This window comes from Crocuta crocuta, unplaced genomic scaffold (genome assembly GCF_008692635.1).
Source record: "Crocuta crocuta isolate KB4526 unplaced genomic scaffold, BGI_CrCroc_1.0 scaffold24, whole genome shotgun sequence".
NCBI classification, from domain to species: domain Eukaryota; kingdom Metazoa; phylum Chordata; class Mammalia; order Carnivora; family Hyaenidae; genus Crocuta; species Crocuta crocuta.
The window spans coordinates 6,124,071-6,145,627 of NW_027530974.1; the positions used below are offsets into that span (position 1 = coordinate 6,124,071).

The window sequence follows — 21,557 nt, forward strand, 5'->3', positions numbered from 1 at the left end:
CCACATTGGTACGTTGCTCCTCCTACTCCCCTGCCTTGGCTTCCTCCCAGTTTTGCAGCAACACAGGTGTCTGCCTGGATTGGATTCTCAGCGCATCCCTTCCCTCTGCCGACCTGTGCAGTGGAGCGGGAATGGCAGTTAGGGCCCGCTCGCTCACTTCCCTTTCATTCCTCTCTAGTTGCCATAGTTGCAGTTTGGCTTTTTATCCTGCAGTCTTTCCAGGGTTGTTTTGTTTTTATTAACCTTAGGTTTCTGGTGTGACAGTAGCTGTGTCACTGAAGGATAAACCCTAAAGTAGAGTTAGATTTGGCCACTTTACACTGTGTCTCTCTGAGGAGTTGGAGGGGCTGCTGTAAGTGTCCTTGAAATTGCATCTAAATATCAGGCTTCTTCAGTTCAGGCATGGATGGGACCGGGCTTTAAATTCCTTTCCTCCTGTTTGTTAAAGAGGACTTTGGGATCCTTTTTTACTCAAGATTGATTGCTCTGACTTTGAAGGAAACCCTTTCCCTGATTAATTCATGCATACCAGAGGTATGCAAAAAAACCTCTTTCTTTAAAGGGTTAAATGATAAATGATAAGGGCCCCTGGGTGGCTTCAGTCGGTTGAGCATCCAACTCTTGATTTCATCTCAGGTCATGCCCACTTTGGTCATGCTCCACGTTCAGTATGGATCCTGCTTGAGATTCTGTCTCTCTCTCCCAATGCCCCCCTCCCCTGCTCATGTGTGCTTGCTCGCTCTCTCTCTCTCTCTCAAATAAAAAACAAATGGGGTGGTTGGTTGGCTTAGTCAAGCAGCTGACTTCTGCTCAGGTCATGATCTCGTGGTCCATGAGCCCCACATCGGGCTCTGTGCTGACAGCTCAGAGCCTGGAGCTTGCTTTAGATTCTGTGTCTCCCTCTCTCTCTGCCCCTCCCCTGCTCATGCTCTATCTCTAAAAAATAAATATTAAAAAAAATTTTTAATAAGTACTTTAAACATTGTGACTCACCATTCTTTTTTTTTTTTTTTTTTTTTAAACAACCTTTACAATGTAAAGACCATTCCTAGCTTGCAGGCTGCAGAAAAACAAGCGGCGGCCTGGATTTGATGGCTGCGCCGTAGGGCTCTGACCCCTGCTTTAAAGTTGCAGATCCAGCACAGTGACCACTGAGCACTGGAAACATAGCTAGTCTGAACTGAGATGTGCTGTAAACAGAAACCAGATTTTGAAGACTTGTAGAAAAAGAAATGTTAACTCTCTTGCTGATAACATTTTATATCGATTACGTATTAAAATGATAGTGTTTTAGATTGGAATAAATGAAGTATATCAAAATTAATTTTATCTGCTACTTTTTGCTTCTTTTAGTGTGACTAGAAAATGTAAAACTACTATGTGGCTTGCATTATATATTCTATTCTATTAGCTAATTTCAGTCTGGATTCCGTTTCTGTTTCTGTTGAACTTGTAGACTTTGATTTCTGGGTCTGAATGAACTTGTTCGTTTGTCTCTTGTTCCTTTGGCCTTTGTGTCTCCTTTTATTTACTAAATATCAGAACGAATAAAAACGCACAGTTGAAACTCTCAGACAGAATAGCATAGTACTTAAGCTCTTCAGTTTATTGATGGTCAGGTGCTTCAGTGAGAAATATTTGATACTATCTTTCTGAACGTTCTATTTTTTGCGTTTTTTTAGGTGTTGGATCCTAGAACACGAATGATATTATTCAAGATGTTGACTAGAGGAATCATATCAGAGATAAATGGCTGCATTAGCACTGGAAAAGAAGTGAGCTTTTCTTTGGATGCCTGAATGTCTTCATGTTAGTTTTCTTATTTCAGATACCAAATGAAACTAAGGCACTTAGTAAATAAATGGTGCCTTTAAAAGAAGAGAAAAAAAAAGAAACCTGCACAAGTCTGGATAGTTTAATTAGTGTTTCTAAAAACAGCTTTATTAATATTTATGGCTAGGTAGGAAATTGTGCACATAACTGTGCCTTTTCATTATCGTCGCTGTACTGGATCACTGAGCCCAGGTAGTGCCCAGGACAGGCATCGATGGTCAGATTGCTGCAGGTCTAAGTCCTTGCCACATGGTTACTACCGGAGGAGGGGCTTATAGTCTAGTTTCTGTGGGTAAATGAATCTCTTTCTCACTTTTTCTTTGTACGTGGATATGGGGAAAGAGACATGATGTTTGTAAACTAGCAACTCATTTTATGGGAAGCAGTCCTCAGTAAAATTCGGTTTATGAATCATGAGATGTAAGAATGTCTTAATATTTTTCACATACTTGAGATGCAAAGATATTCGAAACTGCTTCATACTTAATTAGAAATTGGATGTCGTGTAAATTGGAGCTCTATTTACTGTACCTTTTGGTATGATTCATATTTTAACTGATACATTCAAAAGATGATGGTGTTTCTTGTACATATTACTTTAGTTCACTTTGTTTTTTTGACTTTTGAGGATAGAATCAAACAGTGGAAAATTAAAATACTGTTTTTAGTTATTTAACACAAACAATTTGTTTTTGATGCAAAATAGGCTAACGTGTACCACGCTAGCACAGCAAATGGAGAAAGCAGAGCAATAAAAATTTACAAAACTTCTATTTTGGTGTTCAAAGATCGGGATAAGTATGTAAGTGGGGAATTCAGGTGAGTTCAGATTCTTTTTCCAGTTGACCTAGTTTCTATATTCTAACAAAAAGTAGATAACAGAATGATTACAATAACAAATATTTTTCTTATTCAAGATTTCGTCATGGCTATTGTAAAGGAAACCCCAGAAAGATGGTGAAAACTTGGGCAGAAAAAGAAATGAGGAACTTAATCAGGTGACTCTTGGGGACGGGTGTCTGTGCTGTGCCAGGCATACTGGTCCCAGCTCCTTCTTCCTCACAGATCCCAGTGTGATTCTGGGTAAAGGTGGGGACTCGTAGTGCTGTTAAGTTGTGTTAGATCTGCTGAGGTACTCAAAAGAAACAAATTTCTGGCCAAATAGGAGCTGCTTTATCTTCTCTGTTTTGAAGATCCGTTATAGAAACATTTATTCAGCAAGACTGAATCATTTGAAGCACCTTGGTGGCCATGTGAAAGCATTTAGAATTTATACTGAGGATGACAGGGGCCTGTTGCAAGACTTTATTTTTTTAATGTTTATTTTTGTGAGAGTGAGAGTGCAAGTGGGGGAGAAGCAGAGAAACAGGGAAATGGAGAATTGATCCGAATCAGGCTCTGTGCTGACAGCAGAGAGCCCGATGCAGGGCTAGAACTCACAAACCATGAGATCATGACCTGAGCCGAAGTCAGTTGCTTGGCTGACTCAGGCACCAAGACGTCCCTAATTTATTTAAATTCAAGTTAGTTAACATGCAGGTATTGGTTTCAGAAGTAGAACCCAATGATTCATCACTTACATATAATACCCAGTGCTCATGCCAACAGTTCCCTCCTTAATGCCTATCACCCATTTAGCCCATCCTCCCACCCCCCTCCCCTCCAGCAACCCTCAGTTTGTTCTCTGTTCTTTGTATTTAAGAGTCGTAGAGTTTGCCTCTTTGTCTGTTTTTATCTTATTTTTCCTTCCCTTCCCCTATGTTTATCTGTTGTGTTTCTTAAATTCCACATATGAGTGAAATCATATATTTGTCTTTCTCTCCCTGGTTTATTTTGCTTAGCATAATATACTCTAGTTCCATCCAAGTTGTCACAAATGGCAAGATTTCATTCTTTTTGATCACTGAGTAGTATTCCATTTTATATATATCCTATCTTCTTTATCCATTCATCAATCCATGGGCATTTGGGCTCTTTTCATAATTTGGCTGTTGTTGATAGTGCTACTGTAAATGGTATGTGTGCCCCTTCCAAGTAGCATTTTTGTTTCCTTTGAATAAACACCTAGTAGTGCAATTGCAGGGTTGTACGGTAGTAGCTCTATTTTTAATTTTTTGAGGAACCTCCATACTGTTTTCCACAGTGGCTGTTACAGGATTTTAAACAGGGAAGTGACACAATCCGGTGGTGAGACTGATGGGTCATTTTGTAATAGGTATTGGAGTTTGAGACAATTTTGTTAGGTTCTAAACTCTATCATAGTTTCCTTTTCTTATTTTTATCCAATCGTTTAAATTTTTAATGTATATTTTTGAGAGAGAGAGAGCCTGAACAAGGGGGGAGGGGCAGAGAAAGAGTGACACAGAATCTGAAGCAGGCTCCAGGCTCTGAGCTGTCAGAACAACCCAACACGGGACTCAAACTCACAAGTCTGAGCTGAAGTCGGACGCTTACCTGACCGAGCCACCTACACGGCCCTCCTATTTCTATCCAGTTTTGGACATGTTTATGTATTCTTTGTGCTAACCTTTTTATAGCAAGTGAAGGTAACTTAGCTGAGAGGAAGGTTTTTAAAAAATTTGAAGTATTTTTTACTCAAGTACCTTTTAACTTTATATGTGCTGTACATAGGTAATATAACATTGGATACTTTAGTATTAAATATTTGTTTTGAAAGTCCTTCTGAAATCTCCTGTGTTCTGTTAGCTAGCTAGATATTAGGTATGAGTTAACTGTTTTCTGGTTTGTTTGGTTTTTTTGTAAGTAAACTCAGTGCCCAATGTGGGGCTCAAACTCAAGATCCCAGGATTAAGAATTGTGTGCTCTAGAAATAAGTCAGGCAGAGAAAGACAAATATCATATGTTTGCATGTATAGGACGATTAGGAGGAACTTAACGGAGGACCATGGGGGAGAAGAAGGGGGGAAATGGTGGGGTAGAGGGAGAGAGGCAAACCATGAGAAACTCTTCACTGATGAGAACAAACTGAGGACTGACGGGTGTGGGGGGAAGGGGGGAGATGGGCATGGAGGAGGGCACCTGTGGGGATGAGCACTGGGTGTTATATGGAAACCAACTTGACAAACTATTTGTAAATAAATAAATAAATAAATGGACTAAAAAAAAAAATTTGTGTGCTCTACCAACTGAGCCAGCTAGGCACCCTGGGTGCAACTGTTTTTATTAATTGTTTAATCAGCTCAAAAGACATAATCTGCTGTATGTCATCAGTTCGGAGATGCCCATTTCACAGGTTAATACCTCTGGAATTGAACTGAGTGTTAGAGGTTCTGAACAGTAGTTGAGTTGCCCACGTTGTGTCATTCTCTGTCGTGCCTCCTGCTGCCACTTAAAAATCACTGGGGTCTTAGAGTTTATGAAGAACAGTAATACAGTTGAGACATGTTGGTGCTGTTTCCCAATAGTGATATTAATCTTCTGTAGCCATTGCAATTTGTTTTAGATGCTGTGTCACCTTCTCACTTGTCCTTTTACCTGTTTGAATATCACAGGCTAAACACCGCACAGATCCCATGCCCAGAACCTGTCCTGCTAAGAAGTCATGTTCTTGTCATGGGTTTTATTGGTAAAGATGACATGTGAGTAACATGGGAGGCCTAATAATTACATGCTTAGGATTGTACTTCTGAGTGCTTTGAAGTATCCAGTGTATGAGTATTTCCCATTTAAATAGCTCATTTCATCTTGAAATGCTTCATATGCATTTTCCACTGTACTAGTGCATAGAGTTCATTTGTTCTATCTTTTTCATCCCAGAATGCTTCAGAATAACAAAGTTCACCGTGTTTCTGAGAAATGTTTTGTACAGTAAGCTGTGAGAACACCTGTTTCTTGACAACTTTTTGGAATAGTACATCTGCCATGAGCCAAATTGTTCAGTGATAAGTTGTTGAAAAGAAGTGCGTGTAGCGGTGTAGTATAAAGCAGGACAACTTGTTCTGGGGCATTTCATCTTAGTTCGTTTTATCTTTACTCAAGGCCAGCGCCACTGTTGAAAAACGTCCAGTTATCAGAGTCCAAGGCTCGGGAGTTGTATCTTCAGGTCATCCAATATATGAGAAGAATGTATCAAGATGCCAGACTTGTCCATGCGGATCTCAGTGAATTTAACATGCTGTGAGTGCGTTTTGTCCTTTAGGAACCACCTGCACGGTGTTTCATGTCCTTTATAAAAATGAAATCCCAATCCAAAAAGTCATTTTTAAATTTTCAAGTTTTGGGGCGCCTGGGTGGCTCAGTCGGTTAAGCGTCCGACTTTGGCTCAGGTCATGATCTCACGGTTTGTGGGTTTGAGCCCCATATCGGGCTCTGTGCTGACAGCTCAAAGCCTGGAACCTGCTTCAGATTCTGTGTCTCCCTCTCTCTCTGACCCTTCCCTGCTCACGCTGTCTCTCTCTCTCTCAGAAATAAATAAAAAACATTTAAAAAATTAAAAAAATTTTTTCAAGTTTTAAAGTTGGCTTCCATGTGGTCATAGTAGAGGATGTGTTCTCTGCCTTTGGTGACCTTAGTCACAGAATTGACCATCTGATCATTAACAGGCTTCTAGGACTTCGGAAATTTTCTTGGTTTTTATTTCTTATTAGTCCAAGTGGCCTCTTATCCTTACCCACCTTGTTCATTTTATTGATTATTTCCCTTGCTCTTAAAGTAGAATTTTTGTAAACAAGCAATGTAGGAAAGTAGTAATGTCCCTGAGTGTCTGGCCCACAGGTACCACAGTGGAGGTGTGTACATCATTGATGTTTCTCAATCTGTGGAGCATGACCACCCACATGCCTTGGAGTTCTTGAGAAAAGACTGTGCCAATGTCAACGGTGAGTTGGAACTGGAATTTCCAGCCAGCTTGCTTGTGTATAGTGGTTCTGCACTGTTAAGCTGTTGATATGGCCCTAAATCATTTGATGCAGTGATTATTGTTTGCTGGGAGAGGGTATATTTTTATTCATCTCTTTGTTTCTGTGTAAATTGGAATAAATCTTTTCTCTCATAAAGCTATCATTATTTTTCTTCCAACAGATTTCTTTTTGAAGCACAACGTTGCTGTGATGACTGTGCGGGAACTCTTTGAATTTGTCACAGACCCATCCATTACACATGAGAACATGGATGCTTATCTCTCAAAGGTGAGACAGGGTAAGGAAAGGAAAGGACAGAAAATGGCCATCGTAATTTGCATTTATTTAGAGACTCAAATTGACTCAAATTGCTCAAATCGTTCATTTTGACAGCTCCTGAGACCTTTTCCTTCTGATTTCACATGTAGGGAATCAAAAATACAGTTAAAAAAAAAAAAAACAAACCAACAAGAAAACCAGGTTTCTTTTCTTTTTAATTTTTTTTTTTTATTGTTTATTTATTTTTGAGAGAGAGGGAGACATAGAATCTGAAGCAGGCTCCAGTCTCTGAGCTGTCAGTACAGAACCTGACGTGGGGCTCAAACCCATGAACTGTGAGATTATGACCTGAGCTGAAGTCCGGTGCTTAACTGTTTGAGCCACCCAGGTACCCCAGAGAAAGCCAGGTTTCTTGACATGAAGCATTGGGCAAGATTACATAGATCACCAAAGTTTGTGAAAGTTTAGTAAGAAACTTGTGCACTTTTGGTCTTTCCCTTGTTTCTCAGAGGTCTTTCTGAATCCTACAATTTTTTAAAGTGTGGTAAAATGCACATAGCATAAAACTTATCACTGTAACCATTTTTAAGTTTGCACGTCAGTGGCATTAAGTGCATGTACAGTCTTGTGCCACCATCTCCACTGTCCATCTCAGAACTGTTTTCATTGTGCAAAACAGAAACTGTGCCCATTTAACATTAACTTCTCTTTCCTCCCTCCCCACAGCCCATCCTGCTTTCTGTCTGTGATGTTGTCTACCCTAGGTACCTCACATAAGTGGAATCAAACTGTTTCTGTTTCTGGCTGACTTGCTTCCCTTAGTGTAATGTCCTCAAGATTCATTAATGCCGTACAGCACATTTTGTTTATCCATTCGTGGGTAGATGGACACTTGAATTGCTTCTACCTTTTGGCCGTTGTGAATAATGCTGTCATGAACACGGGTACACAAATAGCTCTTCAGGATCCTGCTTTTATTTCTTTTGGGCATATACACAAAAGTGGAATGGCTGCATTATATGGTAATTCTGCTTTTAATTTTTTAAGCAACTACCATACCGTTTTCCTTAGTGGTTTTACCATTTTCCATTGCCGTCCAGCGCTATGCAAGGGTTCAGTTTCTCCACATCCTCACATCCTCACCATTTTCTGGTTTTGTTTTTATGTTGGTGTTTTCCTGTTTTTGGAACAACTATCCCGATGGATGTGAGGTGGTGTCTCATAGTTGTCAATTCGCATTTCCCTGATGATTAGTGATGTTGAGCATCTGTCTTTTCACGTGCTTGTTGGCCATTTAGATATCTTTGGAGAAACGTCTACACTCTTGCCCATTGTTAAGTTAGATTGTTTTTTGTTATTGAGTTACAGGGGTTCTTTGTATATTCTGAATATTAACTGCTTATCAGATCTGTGATTTATAGATACTTTCTCCCATTCTTTGTGCTGCCATTTCCCTCTCTTGGTCGCACCCTTTTCATTTTGGTGTCGGTTTATCTGTTTTTACTTTTGTTGCCTCTGAAGCTTAGAGCAGTGAGTACATGGCATATACACCCTGAAACAGTTTTCCAGGTTTTATCTTACCTTTTCGTATTCTCCCCTTTCCTTGGAATGCCTTCCCATTGCACATTTTGCTCTGCCTAATGAATATTAGAGCTCAGTTCAGGAAGCTTTCTTGACGAATCAGGTGGAAATCATTGTTTCCATGGGTATATTTCCCATATTATGCGAGCCTATAATAGAAGTAGTCATACCGCATTCTGTTATTAAGTTCTTTTTAATGTTGTCTCCCTTTCCTAGACCGTGAGCAAACTGTTAAGGGACAGGAGTTCTATTCTTGTATTGTCTGGACCTCAGTACTGATGTATACTAAGCAATTACATATATTAATTGCATAAATACATATCATTTTTATCTCTAAAGTCTTAAGCACTAATTTTAGTGTCTGAACTTAAAAACCCTAGTAGCACAGTTCTTTCCTTTTTTCTGTATATTCTAAGTAGAGAACGAATCTCCAGTTTTACAAGCCAGAAGACTCTTGTAAAATTTGTCACCTTAGTTTCAGTCATCGTTTGTTCAAAGAGCTTTCTTTGGTGGCTGACGCTTCCGCGGCATTAGAGACACATACTCAAAATGAGGGGACAGTCCACCTTTCTTCTCTCATTTCCTTCACTGACTGTTCAAGAATTAAAGAATAGTTCTTTCATTCTTTGGGTCTCGGTTTTCTGTTAGTAAATATTTTTGCTAATCATTTTAAAATGAGGAAAAGTAGTTTTAATCTTAAGGAAAGGGCTGGGAATCCCCTGAGGCTAGATGAGTTTGATTTATTCTGTTAACTTGTGAGCTTATGGCAGCCTTTTTGGCGAGGTCTGACAGAGAGCTAACCTGTATCACTGGAGGCCACTAAGTCTTTTCGGAAGTGTAGAGTCGATTCTGGTAGAGATTAGAGCAGGTCTATACTAAAATTGAGAAATGGATGCATCTTCTGTAGGTGAGTATAAAGAGAAGTAACTTTTGATTTCTTTCCAAGGCCATGGAAATAGCATCTCAAAGGACCAAGGAAGAAAGGTCCAACCAAGATCATGTGGATGAAGAGGTAAGATTTATGATCCACTCTCAGGCTTAGGAAACACTTTCAGTTTTGTTTTTGTTTTAAGGGCATGCTAGGTCATGAACTTGATTTTAGGAGAGAAGCAGTTTTCAAATGACTATTTCCTTGTACATAATTTAACTGAGCCAGATTGTATAAATACATTTCTTTACATCATTCCACTCAGCAGCCTGTTAGCCCATTGTCCTAGATGGAGAACTTTACATATTTATTTGAAGAATGACTGCTATGCAATATTATATTATTTTCAGGTGTACAGCACAGTGATTCAACATTTATATGCATTACTAGATGGTCACCACAATAAGTCTAGTTACCATCTGTCACCATACATAGTTATTGCAATATGATTGACCATATTTCCTATGCTGTATTTTATATGTCTGTGACTTATTTTAAAACTAGAAGTTTGTGCATCTTAATCACCTTCACCTATTTCGTTCTGTCCCCCATCCACTTCCCATCTGGCAACCACAAGCTTGTGCTCTGTATTTGTGAGTTAGTTTCTGTTTTGTTTATTTTGTTTTTTTTAGCGTCTGCGTATAGGTGAAGTTCTATGGTATTTGTCTTTCTCTTTTATTTTACTTAATATAATATCCTTGAGGTCTGTCCGTGTTATCACAAATGGCAAGGTTTCATTCTGTTTTTACTAATATTTTGTGTGTGTGTGTGTACACATACATACATATACTCCATTTTCTTTATCAATGGACACTTAAGTTATTTCCTTATCTTGGCTTTTGTAAATAATGCTTCAGTGAACATAAAGTACACGTATTGCTTCAAATTAGTATTTTTATTTTCTTTGGATATATGCCCAGAAGAATTGTTGTAGTTCTGATTTTAATGTTTTGAGGAACCTCCATATAGTTTTCTATAGTGGCTGCACCAGTTTGCATTCCCATCAGCAGTGCATGGGGGTTCTCTTTTCTCACCCTTGCCAATACTGATTTCTTTTTGACTAGCCATTCTGACTGGTGTGAGGTGATACCTCATTATGGTTTAGATTTGTATCTCCCTGATGATAAGTGACGCTGAGCATCTTTTCATGGGTATGTTGGCCATCTGTATGTCTTTAGAAAAATCTCTATTCGGGTCCTCTGCCCATTTTTTTAATCAGATTGCTTTTTTTGTTGGTGATTTGTAGGAGTTCCTTATGTATTTTAGATATTAACCCCTTATCAGATGCATCATTTGTAAATATCTTCTCTCATTCAGTAGACTGCCATTCCATTTTATTGATGGCTTTGTTTGCTGTGAAAAAGCTTTTTAAATTTGATGCATTCCCATTGCATATTTTTGCTTTTGTTGCCCTTGTCTGAGGCGAGAAATCCAAAAAATATTGCCAACATGGTTGTTTAACTTTACTGCCTTTATTTTCTTTCAGGAGTTTTATAGTTTTGGGTCTTACATTTAGGTCTTGACTCTATCGTGAGTTTATATTTGTGTACGGTGTAAGAAAGCGGTCCAGTTTCGTTCTTTTTGCATGTGGCTGTCCAGTTTTCCCAGCACCATTTGTTGAAGAGACTATCTTTTCCTTATTTTGTGTTCTTACCTCCTTTGTTGTAAATTCATTGACCATATATGCATGGGTTTATTTCTGACCTCTTTATTCTGTTTCATTGATCTGTGTATCTGTTTTTGTGCTAGTGCTATACTGTTTTGGTTATAATAGCTTTGTAGTATAGTTTGAAATCGAGGAGTATGATATTTGAGCTAGAGCACGTTTTTAAAGAAGCTATTGAAACATTTGATTCAAGAAAGAAAAGCCTGTTTCAGTTCATGAATGTGAATTTTAAATGACTTAAGTGTTGATTTCAGTAATATTGTAGACTTTAAATATTTATGTATGATAAAAAAAGAAAATTGTTCTAACCTTGGGGATCAGTGGGTTTTTTGGGAGTGTGATCCATAGTAGACTTTTTAACAAACGTTTTCACAGCTGTTAGTGTGATGGATGAATATAAGGCACCCTATATCTATCACCAGTTCTGAACCCTTTTCACCATAGCATGGGATACATAATATTTCTATGTAAGAACATGGGGCTAGGGACAGCACTTGCTAACTGCAACTCCATTCCTTCCTTTCCCACTCAGAAAAGCTTTGGAGAATGCAAGTGAAGGAAGAAAAGTGTTATTCTAAGGGTAACTTCAAATCATTTTGTATTTTATTGTTGGTAACAAATTCCTTTTGACACGCCACAAAGCAAATGCAAACCCCAGTGTGTGCGGAAAGCCTGGCTGAGAATCAGTGTTGTAGAGGGCGACAGATTCCTCTATGATGTGACAGATGTGGAATGCTCTGTGAATGAGAGAAGCATGTGAAAAACACTTTTGGTCTTACTTTCCTCTGTGTGTTAGGTGTTTAAGCGAGCATATATTCCTAGAACCTTGAACGACGTAAAAAATTATGAGAGGGATATGGATATAATGATGAAATTGAAGGAAGAGGATATGGCCATTAATGCCCAACAAGACAATGTAAGTAGCTTGGTTTGTATATAGCAAGCAAATTTATAGAGGAAGCTACTGTCACATACCTGCCTCTTGACTGTTGACTTCTAATCTAGTGAGATGGCTAATTTCCTTTGCATTAACAGGTCCTCTGTATATTGGATGTAAAGGGAGTTCACTGGTATTTGTGAAAGAAAATGACACATTTAAGTCCAATAGACTATAGTTGTAGAAAACAGAAGATATTTATGGGAGTCTAGGCTATAAATCATTATTATAGTGGGTCCATTAATGTATGTATTTTAAGGTCTGGAGTATTTTTTTCTGTGAAAAGGCCAGATAGTAAATATTTTTGACTTTGTAGGCCAAGAAGCAAAATGGTGGCTTTTATGTAGGTCATTATGTAACAAGAAAGAAAAAATTTCTAGAAGTATTTATTGGTGAAATTAAAAGCTCTTTAATAATAATTGATTCCTATTAATGAGAGAAGAATGGGGTTATTTGGGAGAAGAGAATACATTTCATTTCATTGAGATTCAGAGTTAGAGTTTCCTTTCATCAGATTGGTGGCAGTTTCATTTGTAAAAACCATCAGGCTGTGGGTAGGTTGTGGGCCAGAGTTTGTTAATGCCTCTGACCTTGGTGGGCAAGAATAATTCCCACCAAGAGTAAAAACTGTGTGTTAAGAGGAGATCAATTTTAGGCTCCTTTTAATAGTCACAGAAGGTACCGTTTAGTTCACAGTGTTCTGTAATATTACAGGGAGTGTTTTTCACAGCCTAGGTTTATGTTGACTCTTCTTTTTGTCTTTTCGGTTACAAGATTCTGTACCAAACCGTTACAGGATTGAAGAAAGATTTGTCAGGAGTTCAGAAGGTATGAGAACATGTGTTGCTGCTGCTATTCATTTGCATAAATACTCCTTTGAAGGATATAAAATTTAATGTATACTAGAATTAAATTAACAGTGATATTATATTAGTATAGATCCTTTCCAAGTTCACGGGCATTTTCAGAAATGCCCTTTTTCTGTTCATTCTTTTAACTGTAAGACTAAAATTTTGGAAATTTTCTCATTCTGCCTCTGAATTATTCTAATGTTGTTGCTGAGGTGATACTTTTATATCCTGGTCTTCATTTGTGAAATTATTGATGATAATCGTGTGTTTCTTGATGTTCTTATAGTGAGCTTTAAAAAAAAAACCAAACACAATGGAATCTGGTCTCCTGCTCTATAACCTGTTGAAGAGCAATTTCTTCATGAGTCTAGCAGTCTTTCCCTGGTGGATTCCTATAATGGTTTTCTTCTTGGAAAAGTCTTGTTTTATTTTGTTTTGCATTTTAGATTGGTGCAGAGTAATTCTAATTAAGCAATGGTAAAGGTAGTTCTTGTTATTTGAATGTTCTTAATTAAAGGCTTAAATGTGAAGGATCATAGTTTGCTTTTTGAGAATGTATTGTATTTCTTCTTGGAAGAACCAAATTAGGAAAACTCTCATATTCATTATGTGTTTTATATAGCAAGTGAATTCCAGGCGAGGAAGATTCTGTTGAAACTGGCTAGAAAGCCTTTTTTTATACAATTGCCTTTTTTTTTTTTTAATGTTTTATTTATTTCTAGGAGAGAGAGAGACAGCGTGAGCAGGGGAGGGTCAGAGAGAGAGGGAGTCACAGACCGAAACAGGCTCCAGGCTCTGAGCTGGCAGTCAGCGGAGAGCCCAACACGGGGCTCGAACCCACGAACCGCGAGATCATGACCTAAGCGAAAGTCGGACGCTTTACCGACTAAGCCACCCAGGCGCCCCTACAATTGCCTTTTAAAGATTACTTTTTTTTATATAAAAAGAAAACCTCTTGTCCTTTAAAAATGCTTCCCGCTAAAAACTTCTGAACTTCAGAAAAGAAAATCTCTCTTGTTTAAATATTGTTTTCCCTTTTGATTAAGGGTAAAAGTTGCTTGAAATCCGATTCGTAGGAAAACAGCTGTGAGATTATCCAAATCAATCTTTTAATTCTTAATTCCATCTGTATTTCACATCCTTCCAAATTCCAGCTCAGTTCTGTTGTTGATCTAGGTCACCCAGTAAAGCCCCAGTTCCTTCATTTGGGTATGCTCTTGAGCCTCACAAGATGGGCTATTTCTAGCTTCCACCCTGATAATTGTTTTCAATGATTCAGTACAGGATGTTGTTTTTCAATGTATATTTGCGAGGCTAAAAAATCTGAATTCTGGCATTAACACATTTAACAGATAACTAAGTGGTTTAGAATGACATGGTTTTGTAATATTTTCAAGGTCCCTGCGCTTCTAGAAGATCAAGTTAAGGAAAAGGCTTGTTCTGATTCAGATGATGCTGGAAGCTCTGAGTGTTCTGATACAGACTCTGAAGAGCAGGGAGACCAGGCCTGCTCCAGGAAACCCACTGCTGGCCTTGAAGTTGATAAAAAGGTTAGCCGAGAACTCGAATTCCCTTATTCATCAGTGTGGCAGAAAAGCCATCCTCATTTCTCTTGGCTCACGCATCTAGGTTAAGATGGCAGAAAATAGTGTTGATCAATAAGTACTTCTAGTTGTAGATCCAGTTCCTGAGTGTGAACTTTGCCTTTGGAAGTCACACTGTTTAGAGATGGGGCTCATATTAAGAGGTCCCTGGGCACTGCCTAGAGAGAGGACACATGGAATTCATTGACTAGAAATGATTGTGATTCACTTGAAATACAAATGATGTTGGAGTTGTCCCATGATGAAATACTGAAACACCATTTCATGGGGGATTTGCGGCCCAGCCAGGTGTTGCCCCAGTTAGAACACTTACTCCACTCCTAGCCCTGGACAGGAGATGCTCCTGACTGAATGATACATGACTGCTGTGTAAATGTTACTCTTCATTCTTAGCTTGATCCTTTAAACCTTACAACCTGTGGGTCGTAAGACTTCTGAGACTTCTATCCAGCTCAAGTGCACAGAATTTTCTGTCTACTGGAAATACTTTGTCTCTTTCCAACCTTTATTTCTCTTAGAGTATGAAACTTGTGAAGAATAGTTGTTGTAAACATTTAATAATCCTCCCAGATATTTCTGTTTGGCAATCTTCAAATTTCTTTTCTTTCTTTCTTTCTTTCTTTTTTTTTTAGAGAGAGGGTGTGGGGGAGAGAGAGAATCTTATGCAGGCTCCATACTGGGTGTAGATATCAGGATCCAGAGATCATGACCTGAGCCAAAATTAGGAGTCAGACACTTAATTGACTGACCCATCCAGGTGCACCCAGCAGTCTTCAAGTTTCTTTTCTTTTCCCTTTTTTTTTTTTTAATGTTTATTTTTGAGAGAGAGAGAGAATCCCAAGCAGGCTCTGCACTGTCAGAGCCGAGCTCGATGTGGGGCCCTGAATCCAGGAACCCAAGAGATCATGACCTGAGCCAAGATCAAGAGTTGGACACTTAACCATCTGAGCTACCCAAGCGCCCTGCAGATTTCTGTTAAGAAACTCCAAAGACAAATTTAGAACCAAATTTCACCACCAAATCATAATCATTTTCATCTTGTTATATTCACTTTTGTCCTTTCACATATATTTTCTTATTTAGTTGTAATAGTAAAGTTAATACCTTGAACGAATGAAGTCTGCAGGTTCTTTTAGTTTTGTTTTTGTTTTTTACAGGAAAGAAAAAAGATGGTCAAGGAAGCCCAAAGAGAGAAGAGAAAAAACAAAATTCCGAAACATGTGAAAAAAAGAAAAGAGAAGACAGCCAGGATGAAAAAGGGCAAATAGAATCAGAACGCCACAACGCAGAGTAATTTACCATCGGTCACTTTCCTCGCCCACACTGAGCTGTTAGCTGCGTCTGGGAAGACTTGCTGCTGATTTTAACTGAGGCTATCATGACAGTGTCATGAAGACGGATTCACGTGTTCTCATCTAATTATGTAAAAAGCTCTAAGCTCTCCTACCTAGATCCAGTCACTGCCTCTGTGTGGTATTGACAGGATTTATTTAAGCAACTATTTTAGTGAAGAACTTTGTACAATTTTATTTTTATATATATTTTTTCTCCTGCAGTATGTTTTTTGAGACATCATAAATGTTATAGCATAATGAACATTCATTGTACTTAAGTGTAAAGACACTTAGGACAGACTGGGGCAGATTGTTTTTGCTTTGTTGGTACATGCCAGAGACCTGTCTGAAATCATTTGATCGTAGGGCCACGGTTTCTGTAGAAGGGAGTTTCCCTTCTAAGAGAATTCATTTGGCTGCTGATGTAATCATTCACTGCATCTGTTAACGACTGTGAGGTGTGCATTGATGCTCATTTGTGATGCACTTACTCTTCATCTCTGATACCCTTGAGTTCAGACATCCCAGTTCGTAAACTGTTTCACACTCAGCTGTTTGGCCTATTCATTCATTCATCAAATATTTGAGTGGCTAGGGATACAGAGGTAAACAAAACCAAAAAAATTACTACCTTCAAGTAGTTTACATTTTGAAAGAAAAACATTAAACGAATAAATTAAAAAACAATGTATGAGTAGGTGGTGAACGCTGTGGAGAGAAAGGATGCAGAAAAAAAGAGACCGCCTGGGAGGTAGGCGTCTGCCATTGTCAAACAGGCCACACTGAGCAGCTACATTTGAGCAAATACTTGAAGAATGTGAGTCACGTGCATATTTGGAGAGAAGGGTTTTCCATGCACAGCAGGGGTGAGGGCCTTATGGCAGAAGTGTGCCTGAAAGTTCCAGAAACTAGAGGCTCCCGTAACTGAGCAAGATGAGATCCGATGATGTCCGGCTGTCAGAGGGTTTTGAGCAGAGGAAGGATATGGTCTTCCTTGGGTTTTGGAAGTATCTCCATCTCTCTGGCCTCCCTGGAGTTCTCAGTAGGAAGCGAGGGTGGGAGACCTTTGGGTGGTTACAGGGTAGTCCACATGAGCGACAGTGATGGCTTTGTCTAGGATGGTAGGTAGCAGTGGACCTGGAGAGAGCCGTGGGATTCTGGGTGTAACACAAAGTGGAGCAAACTGGCTGTGCTAAGGGAGCATGTATGAGGCGTGTGACAGACAGTGAGGGATGACTTCAGGGTTTGTGACCCAAGCAACTGAGAGACTGTTGGAGTTGCTACTGTGTTGGGAAGGAGTGTGGCTGGAAGCAGGTTTTAGGAGTAAGAGGGTAAGAGAAAAGCTCATGTTGCAACAAAGCACAAAGGTCAAAAGAAATTAGTTTTTAACTTTTTACCATATACTTTGTATTAGAAAAGTCTATTTTAGCCCTTGCATCAGAAACAATTGCTGTAAATACACTTAGTTTCCCTTAAACTGAAGCTTGCACCTGCTTGTTTAGAGGTTGGTGGGCTATTGGATGTGGTCAACTCAGCTTTTAAAATGTTTAGATCGCATTTATTATGTTCATAGGATCTCCCTGATGTTAAAAAAGAGAAATGTAATTTCAGTGAAATACAACAGTAACCCCTCTAAAATAGTCTACAGCTAACCAAAGGGAAAGCAGAGACAGACTTAACAGATCTATACACCTTTGAGGGTTTTATCTTCAGGATCCTCCCTATGTAGTGTTTGGTGTCACACTCTGACAAGGTGTATTTGAAGGGCCCAAGCTCCTCAGTGCTATCTTTTGTTGAATCTAATGCAATTACAAAGTTTGGAATAAATTTCTCTTGGGCAGAAATTGTGTCAGCAAGATACAGGGACAATTCCTTCTCATTTGCATTGCTTCTCGGAGGAAGTGGCTTATACCAAAATTTGGGACTCTAGGGAGATTCTAGGGGGCATCAGGGTGGCTCAGTTGGTTAAGCATCAGGGTTGTGAGTTCAGGCCCCAAGTTTGGCTTTGCAGTGGACGTGGAACCTACTTAAAAAGAAAAAGAAAAAAGGAAGGTTCTAATTTGAGGAGCATTTTTCTAATAACCGTCTTGCTATTAGGCTGTTTCCCTGTTTGGATTCTGAGCCACAGGCTGTGACTGACTAGTAACCACTGGTAATACTCCTGGCAAACTTGTCTGAAACTGTATGTCCTCACTCCTGTCTTTCTCACCAGAAGGCTTAGAAGAAGGAGTCTCTTCTTAGGCAGACTTCTAGGGCCACTTGCTGACTTTGGTTGCAGTTGAATTTTGAGTTTTTCACCCATTTTAAGTGCCCATGGAACACTGGGTGTACAGTTACTTTCCATCTGGAAGGATGAGGTTTGGGTCTTGATTCAAAGGCTGGCACATAACTTTGTCAATTGTACACATATCTGGTTTCCTGTCCCATTTTGTTGATATTTAATCCTTTCAAATAACGTAAGTTATTCCTAAAAGTTTACCGTGAGAAAGTTAGATAATTTCTCTGAAGCACAAAATCACAGCTATCTCCTGTGCTGCTGCTCTAGCTGTCATTCTTCCTTTGGTAAAGCAATTTGGGACCAGAACTTGCGCGGGCCCAGGTGCTCCAGTGTTTGAGCATGGCCTTGCAGTGAAGAGAAGGCAACCGTGTGGCAGCTGCTTGCCTCTGTCTGACCAAGTAGGAAACTTGGATCTCTGTGCTGACATCAGGTTTCTTCAGCTTTATCTCTGCTTGATGAAGATGGACTCAAGAGGTTGGAAAACATTTTGATTTGGTACTAAGGGTTGTTTGAGATGGTCTCTCCTTTTCTAGAATGTTCTGTTGATTCAGTGTGAGCACCTTGCTGCTTCTAGGTAGTATCCTGTTTTGTGGCTGTGATCTCATTAGCCTTTTGGCTTGGCATATGAAGAGTTGAAAAAAAAAGTTCTAAAGCTCGTAAAAAAAAAAAAAAAATTCATTGTAAGGACATCTCAAATGTCATGGGCTCCAAAGGTGGACATTAAAATCTTTTCGTTTTCAAAAGTTTGGCAGATTTTCTAATTTTTAGTTGTTTATACACACAGTACACCAGGCCCATTCAGAGTTCTACCTTGATTTCTGGGGGGTTACTTTTCGACCTTGAAAGCGTTGCACAGATCAGTGTCTCCTCAAAGTATAGTTTCCCAGGAAGATGTTTTACAACCACATCAGATGGACACAGTTTTCAACCATGAGTAATCAAAGCAAGAGCATCTCTTATGTGGGTTTTTTGAATTGGATTAAGTTATCACACACCCTACATTTCCGTTGGAGTTTTTAGTTTCCATAGCCTTTGGGTCTGTGTTGCCTTGGACAGAAAGACTTTTGTAAATGCCCCAGAGGAAATTGTAATGTGGGTATCAAGCTAGTTTCCAAAGGAGAAGATGCCTTTCTTGCCCCTGTGTTCTGCAGGGATCTCAGTCCCAGTTAATATGTTACAGAAACCTCTGGACTTGAATTTGGGGAACCAAGACTTGAATTGGTAGAACTCTTGACTTTGGTTTTCAGCTTTCCTTCATTTTCTGTGTCACTGCACATCGTGCTTTGAGTGTTGGCAGGCCATGAGTACGAGGAGGTGGCCATCCTACAGCTAGAGTAACCACACAGCCACACAATCCTTGTCCTCATTTTTTTCTCCTGGGAACAGTAAGGGGTCATCTAATGTGTGAGTGGAGCTACCTGTAGTTCTCTTAGAGGCTTCCATGTCTTGTGCGCTCCTTAGTAGTTTTAAGGCTGATCAACTTCATCATCTTTGGGTGAGATTTTAACCTGTGTAATCGCAGTATGTGACGTCATGGGATTCTAGATTTGTCAGTGAAAAAGTGGTAGGTCCTTGGGACCAAAGAATTGTTGGAGTCAGGATGCTAGAGTGCAGTAGTTGGAAAGATAGACGAGGCCAGAGAAAGCGATGTTTAAGGTCATACTCGTGGAGGGTTGCCCTTGGACATATCTGAGGTGCAGCCACGGGTGGGAGAGGCCACAGAAGAGTAGCAGACAAAAGCGTTGAAGGCTGGAAGGCCAAGGAATTGAGGTTAGGGCCTGGCAGGGCCATCTGTGTTAGGACAGGCCTAGTTTTAGAGTATCGGTAAGAGCCCTGCTTCAGTCTTCAGGGAGAGAAGGGAAGTGGGCCAGAGAGGGCATGGCTTCGGTGCCTGCCACTTGGAGGGGAAGTGAGCGGTGTCTGATGACATGAAATTAAGGGCGGCCGGTCAAGCAGTGCCCTCAGTTGAGCCAGAGTTCAAATGCAGCAAGTAAAAGGGAACACTCAAAGGAGATGCTGGTGTCTGACCAGGAGTTCTGAAAGACCCTGTGGGAGTGTTTCAGGACATTGAATGGAAGGGGTCTGTTGACCCAGGTGCAGGCCAAGCCTTGGTGGCGCTGGCAGCTTCAGGTTCTCAGAACGTGATACCATGAAGTAGGCAGATGCGGTGACCTCTGTGGAGATCGTAGCGGGGCGCACCTCAGAGAGGGCCTGTGAAGGACGCTGGGGAGAGCTTGGTGAGGGGCGGATCAGACCGAGGACGCCTGGACCCATTGCTCAGTCACAGAAAGTAGAACCACCAGACACGTGGGCACTGCTGTTGTGGAGAAGGAAGAAGCACACACAACCATCCGTGAAGTCTCTTATCTCCTCCAGAAGCCACTGAGCCTGGGTCCAGGTAGCCTCCAGATATGATACAGGAAATACACAGCACACAGGAGCTGGATTAACTGAGGCTGGGAGGAATCAGTCATCCAAATCCGGAGTCAGAATGTCAGGGGAACAGGAGAANGCCTTGGTGGCGCTGGCAGCTTCAGGTTCTCAGAACGTGATACCATGAAGTAGGCAGATGCGGTGACCTCTGTGGAGATCGTAGCGGGGCGCACCTCAGAGAGGGCCTGTGAAGGACGCTGGGGAGAGCTTGGTGAGGGGGCGGATCAGACCGAGGACGCCTAGACCCATTGCTCAGTCACGGAAAGTAGAACCACCAGACACGTGGGCACTGCTGTTGTGGAGAAGGAAGAAGCACACACAACCATCCGTGAAGTCTCTTATCTCCTCCAGAAGCCACTGAGCCTGGGTCCAGGTAGCCTCCAGATATGATACAGGAAATACACAGCACACAGGAGCTGGATTAACTGAGGCTGGGAGGAATCAGTCATCCAAATCCGGAGTCAGAATGTCAGGGGAACAGGAAGAACTGTTGCAAAAAGTGAAAGAAGTCCAAGAGGCATGTATGGGGGACACCATTTGGATCCTGATTAGACCAAACCAATTGTAAGAAGATGGGCTTTTTTTGTTTGTTAGACAAACAGATAAATTTATTTATTTATTTGNTGCTATCCAGTTCTCCCAACACCATAGACAGATAAATTTAAAATGGAGTAGGTATTAGATGATGATAGGAAGGCATTGTAATTTTATTAGATATGTTGGTAGTATTAAATCATTTTAAAAATTGTGCTCTCTTTGTGGACTGAAGTCTTTATGGGTCAAATGAATAGGATGTCTGGCATTGCTAGAAAACACTCCAACTTTATCCCCATCCCTAGTAGATAAAACAAGATCAGAACGTTAGTAATTGCTAAACCTGAGTGTGTAGGATTCATTGTGTTATTCTATTTCTATGTATAAAAGTTTCCATAAGAAAAAGGTGGGTTTTTCTTAATGATTTAAAGTATATTAAA

General features: G+C 40.0%; 1 protein-coding gene across 3 annotated transcripts in view; it reads left to right on the top strand.

Annotated features, from left to right (window-relative positions):
- Positions 1 to 20,642, top strand: part of RIOK1 (RIO kinase 1) — a 29,997-nt gene extending 9,355 nt beyond the window's left edge. For 2 of the 3 annotated variants that reach the window (XM_077770076.1, XM_077770077.1), the window contains exons 6-17: positions 1,683 to 1,775; positions 2,540 to 2,652; positions 2,751 to 2,831; positions 5,346 to 5,432; positions 5,833 to 5,970; positions 6,568 to 6,671; positions 6,874 to 6,980; positions 9,499 to 9,564; positions 11,943 to 12,062; positions 12,858 to 12,911; positions 14,332 to 14,484; positions 15,696 to 20,642. In XM_077770076.1, the coding sequence (XP_077626202.1) occupies positions 1,683 to 1,775; positions 2,540 to 2,652; positions 2,751 to 2,831; positions 5,346 to 5,432; positions 5,833 to 5,970; positions 6,568 to 6,671; positions 6,874 to 6,980; positions 9,499 to 9,564; positions 11,943 to 12,062; positions 12,858 to 12,911; positions 14,332 to 14,484; positions 15,696 to 15,806 (1,227 nt within the window). In that variant the 3' untranslated portion in view covers positions 15,807 to 20,642. The remainder of the gene's footprint in view (positions 1 to 1,682; positions 1,776 to 2,539; positions 2,653 to 2,750; positions 2,832 to 5,345; positions 5,433 to 5,832; positions 5,971 to 6,567; positions 6,672 to 6,873; positions 6,981 to 9,498; positions 9,565 to 11,942; positions 12,063 to 12,857; positions 12,912 to 14,331; positions 14,485 to 15,695) is intronic. The other variant, XM_077770078.1, reaches the window with a different exon arrangement.
- The last annotated feature ends 915 nt before the right edge of the window (positions 20,643 to 21,557 follow it).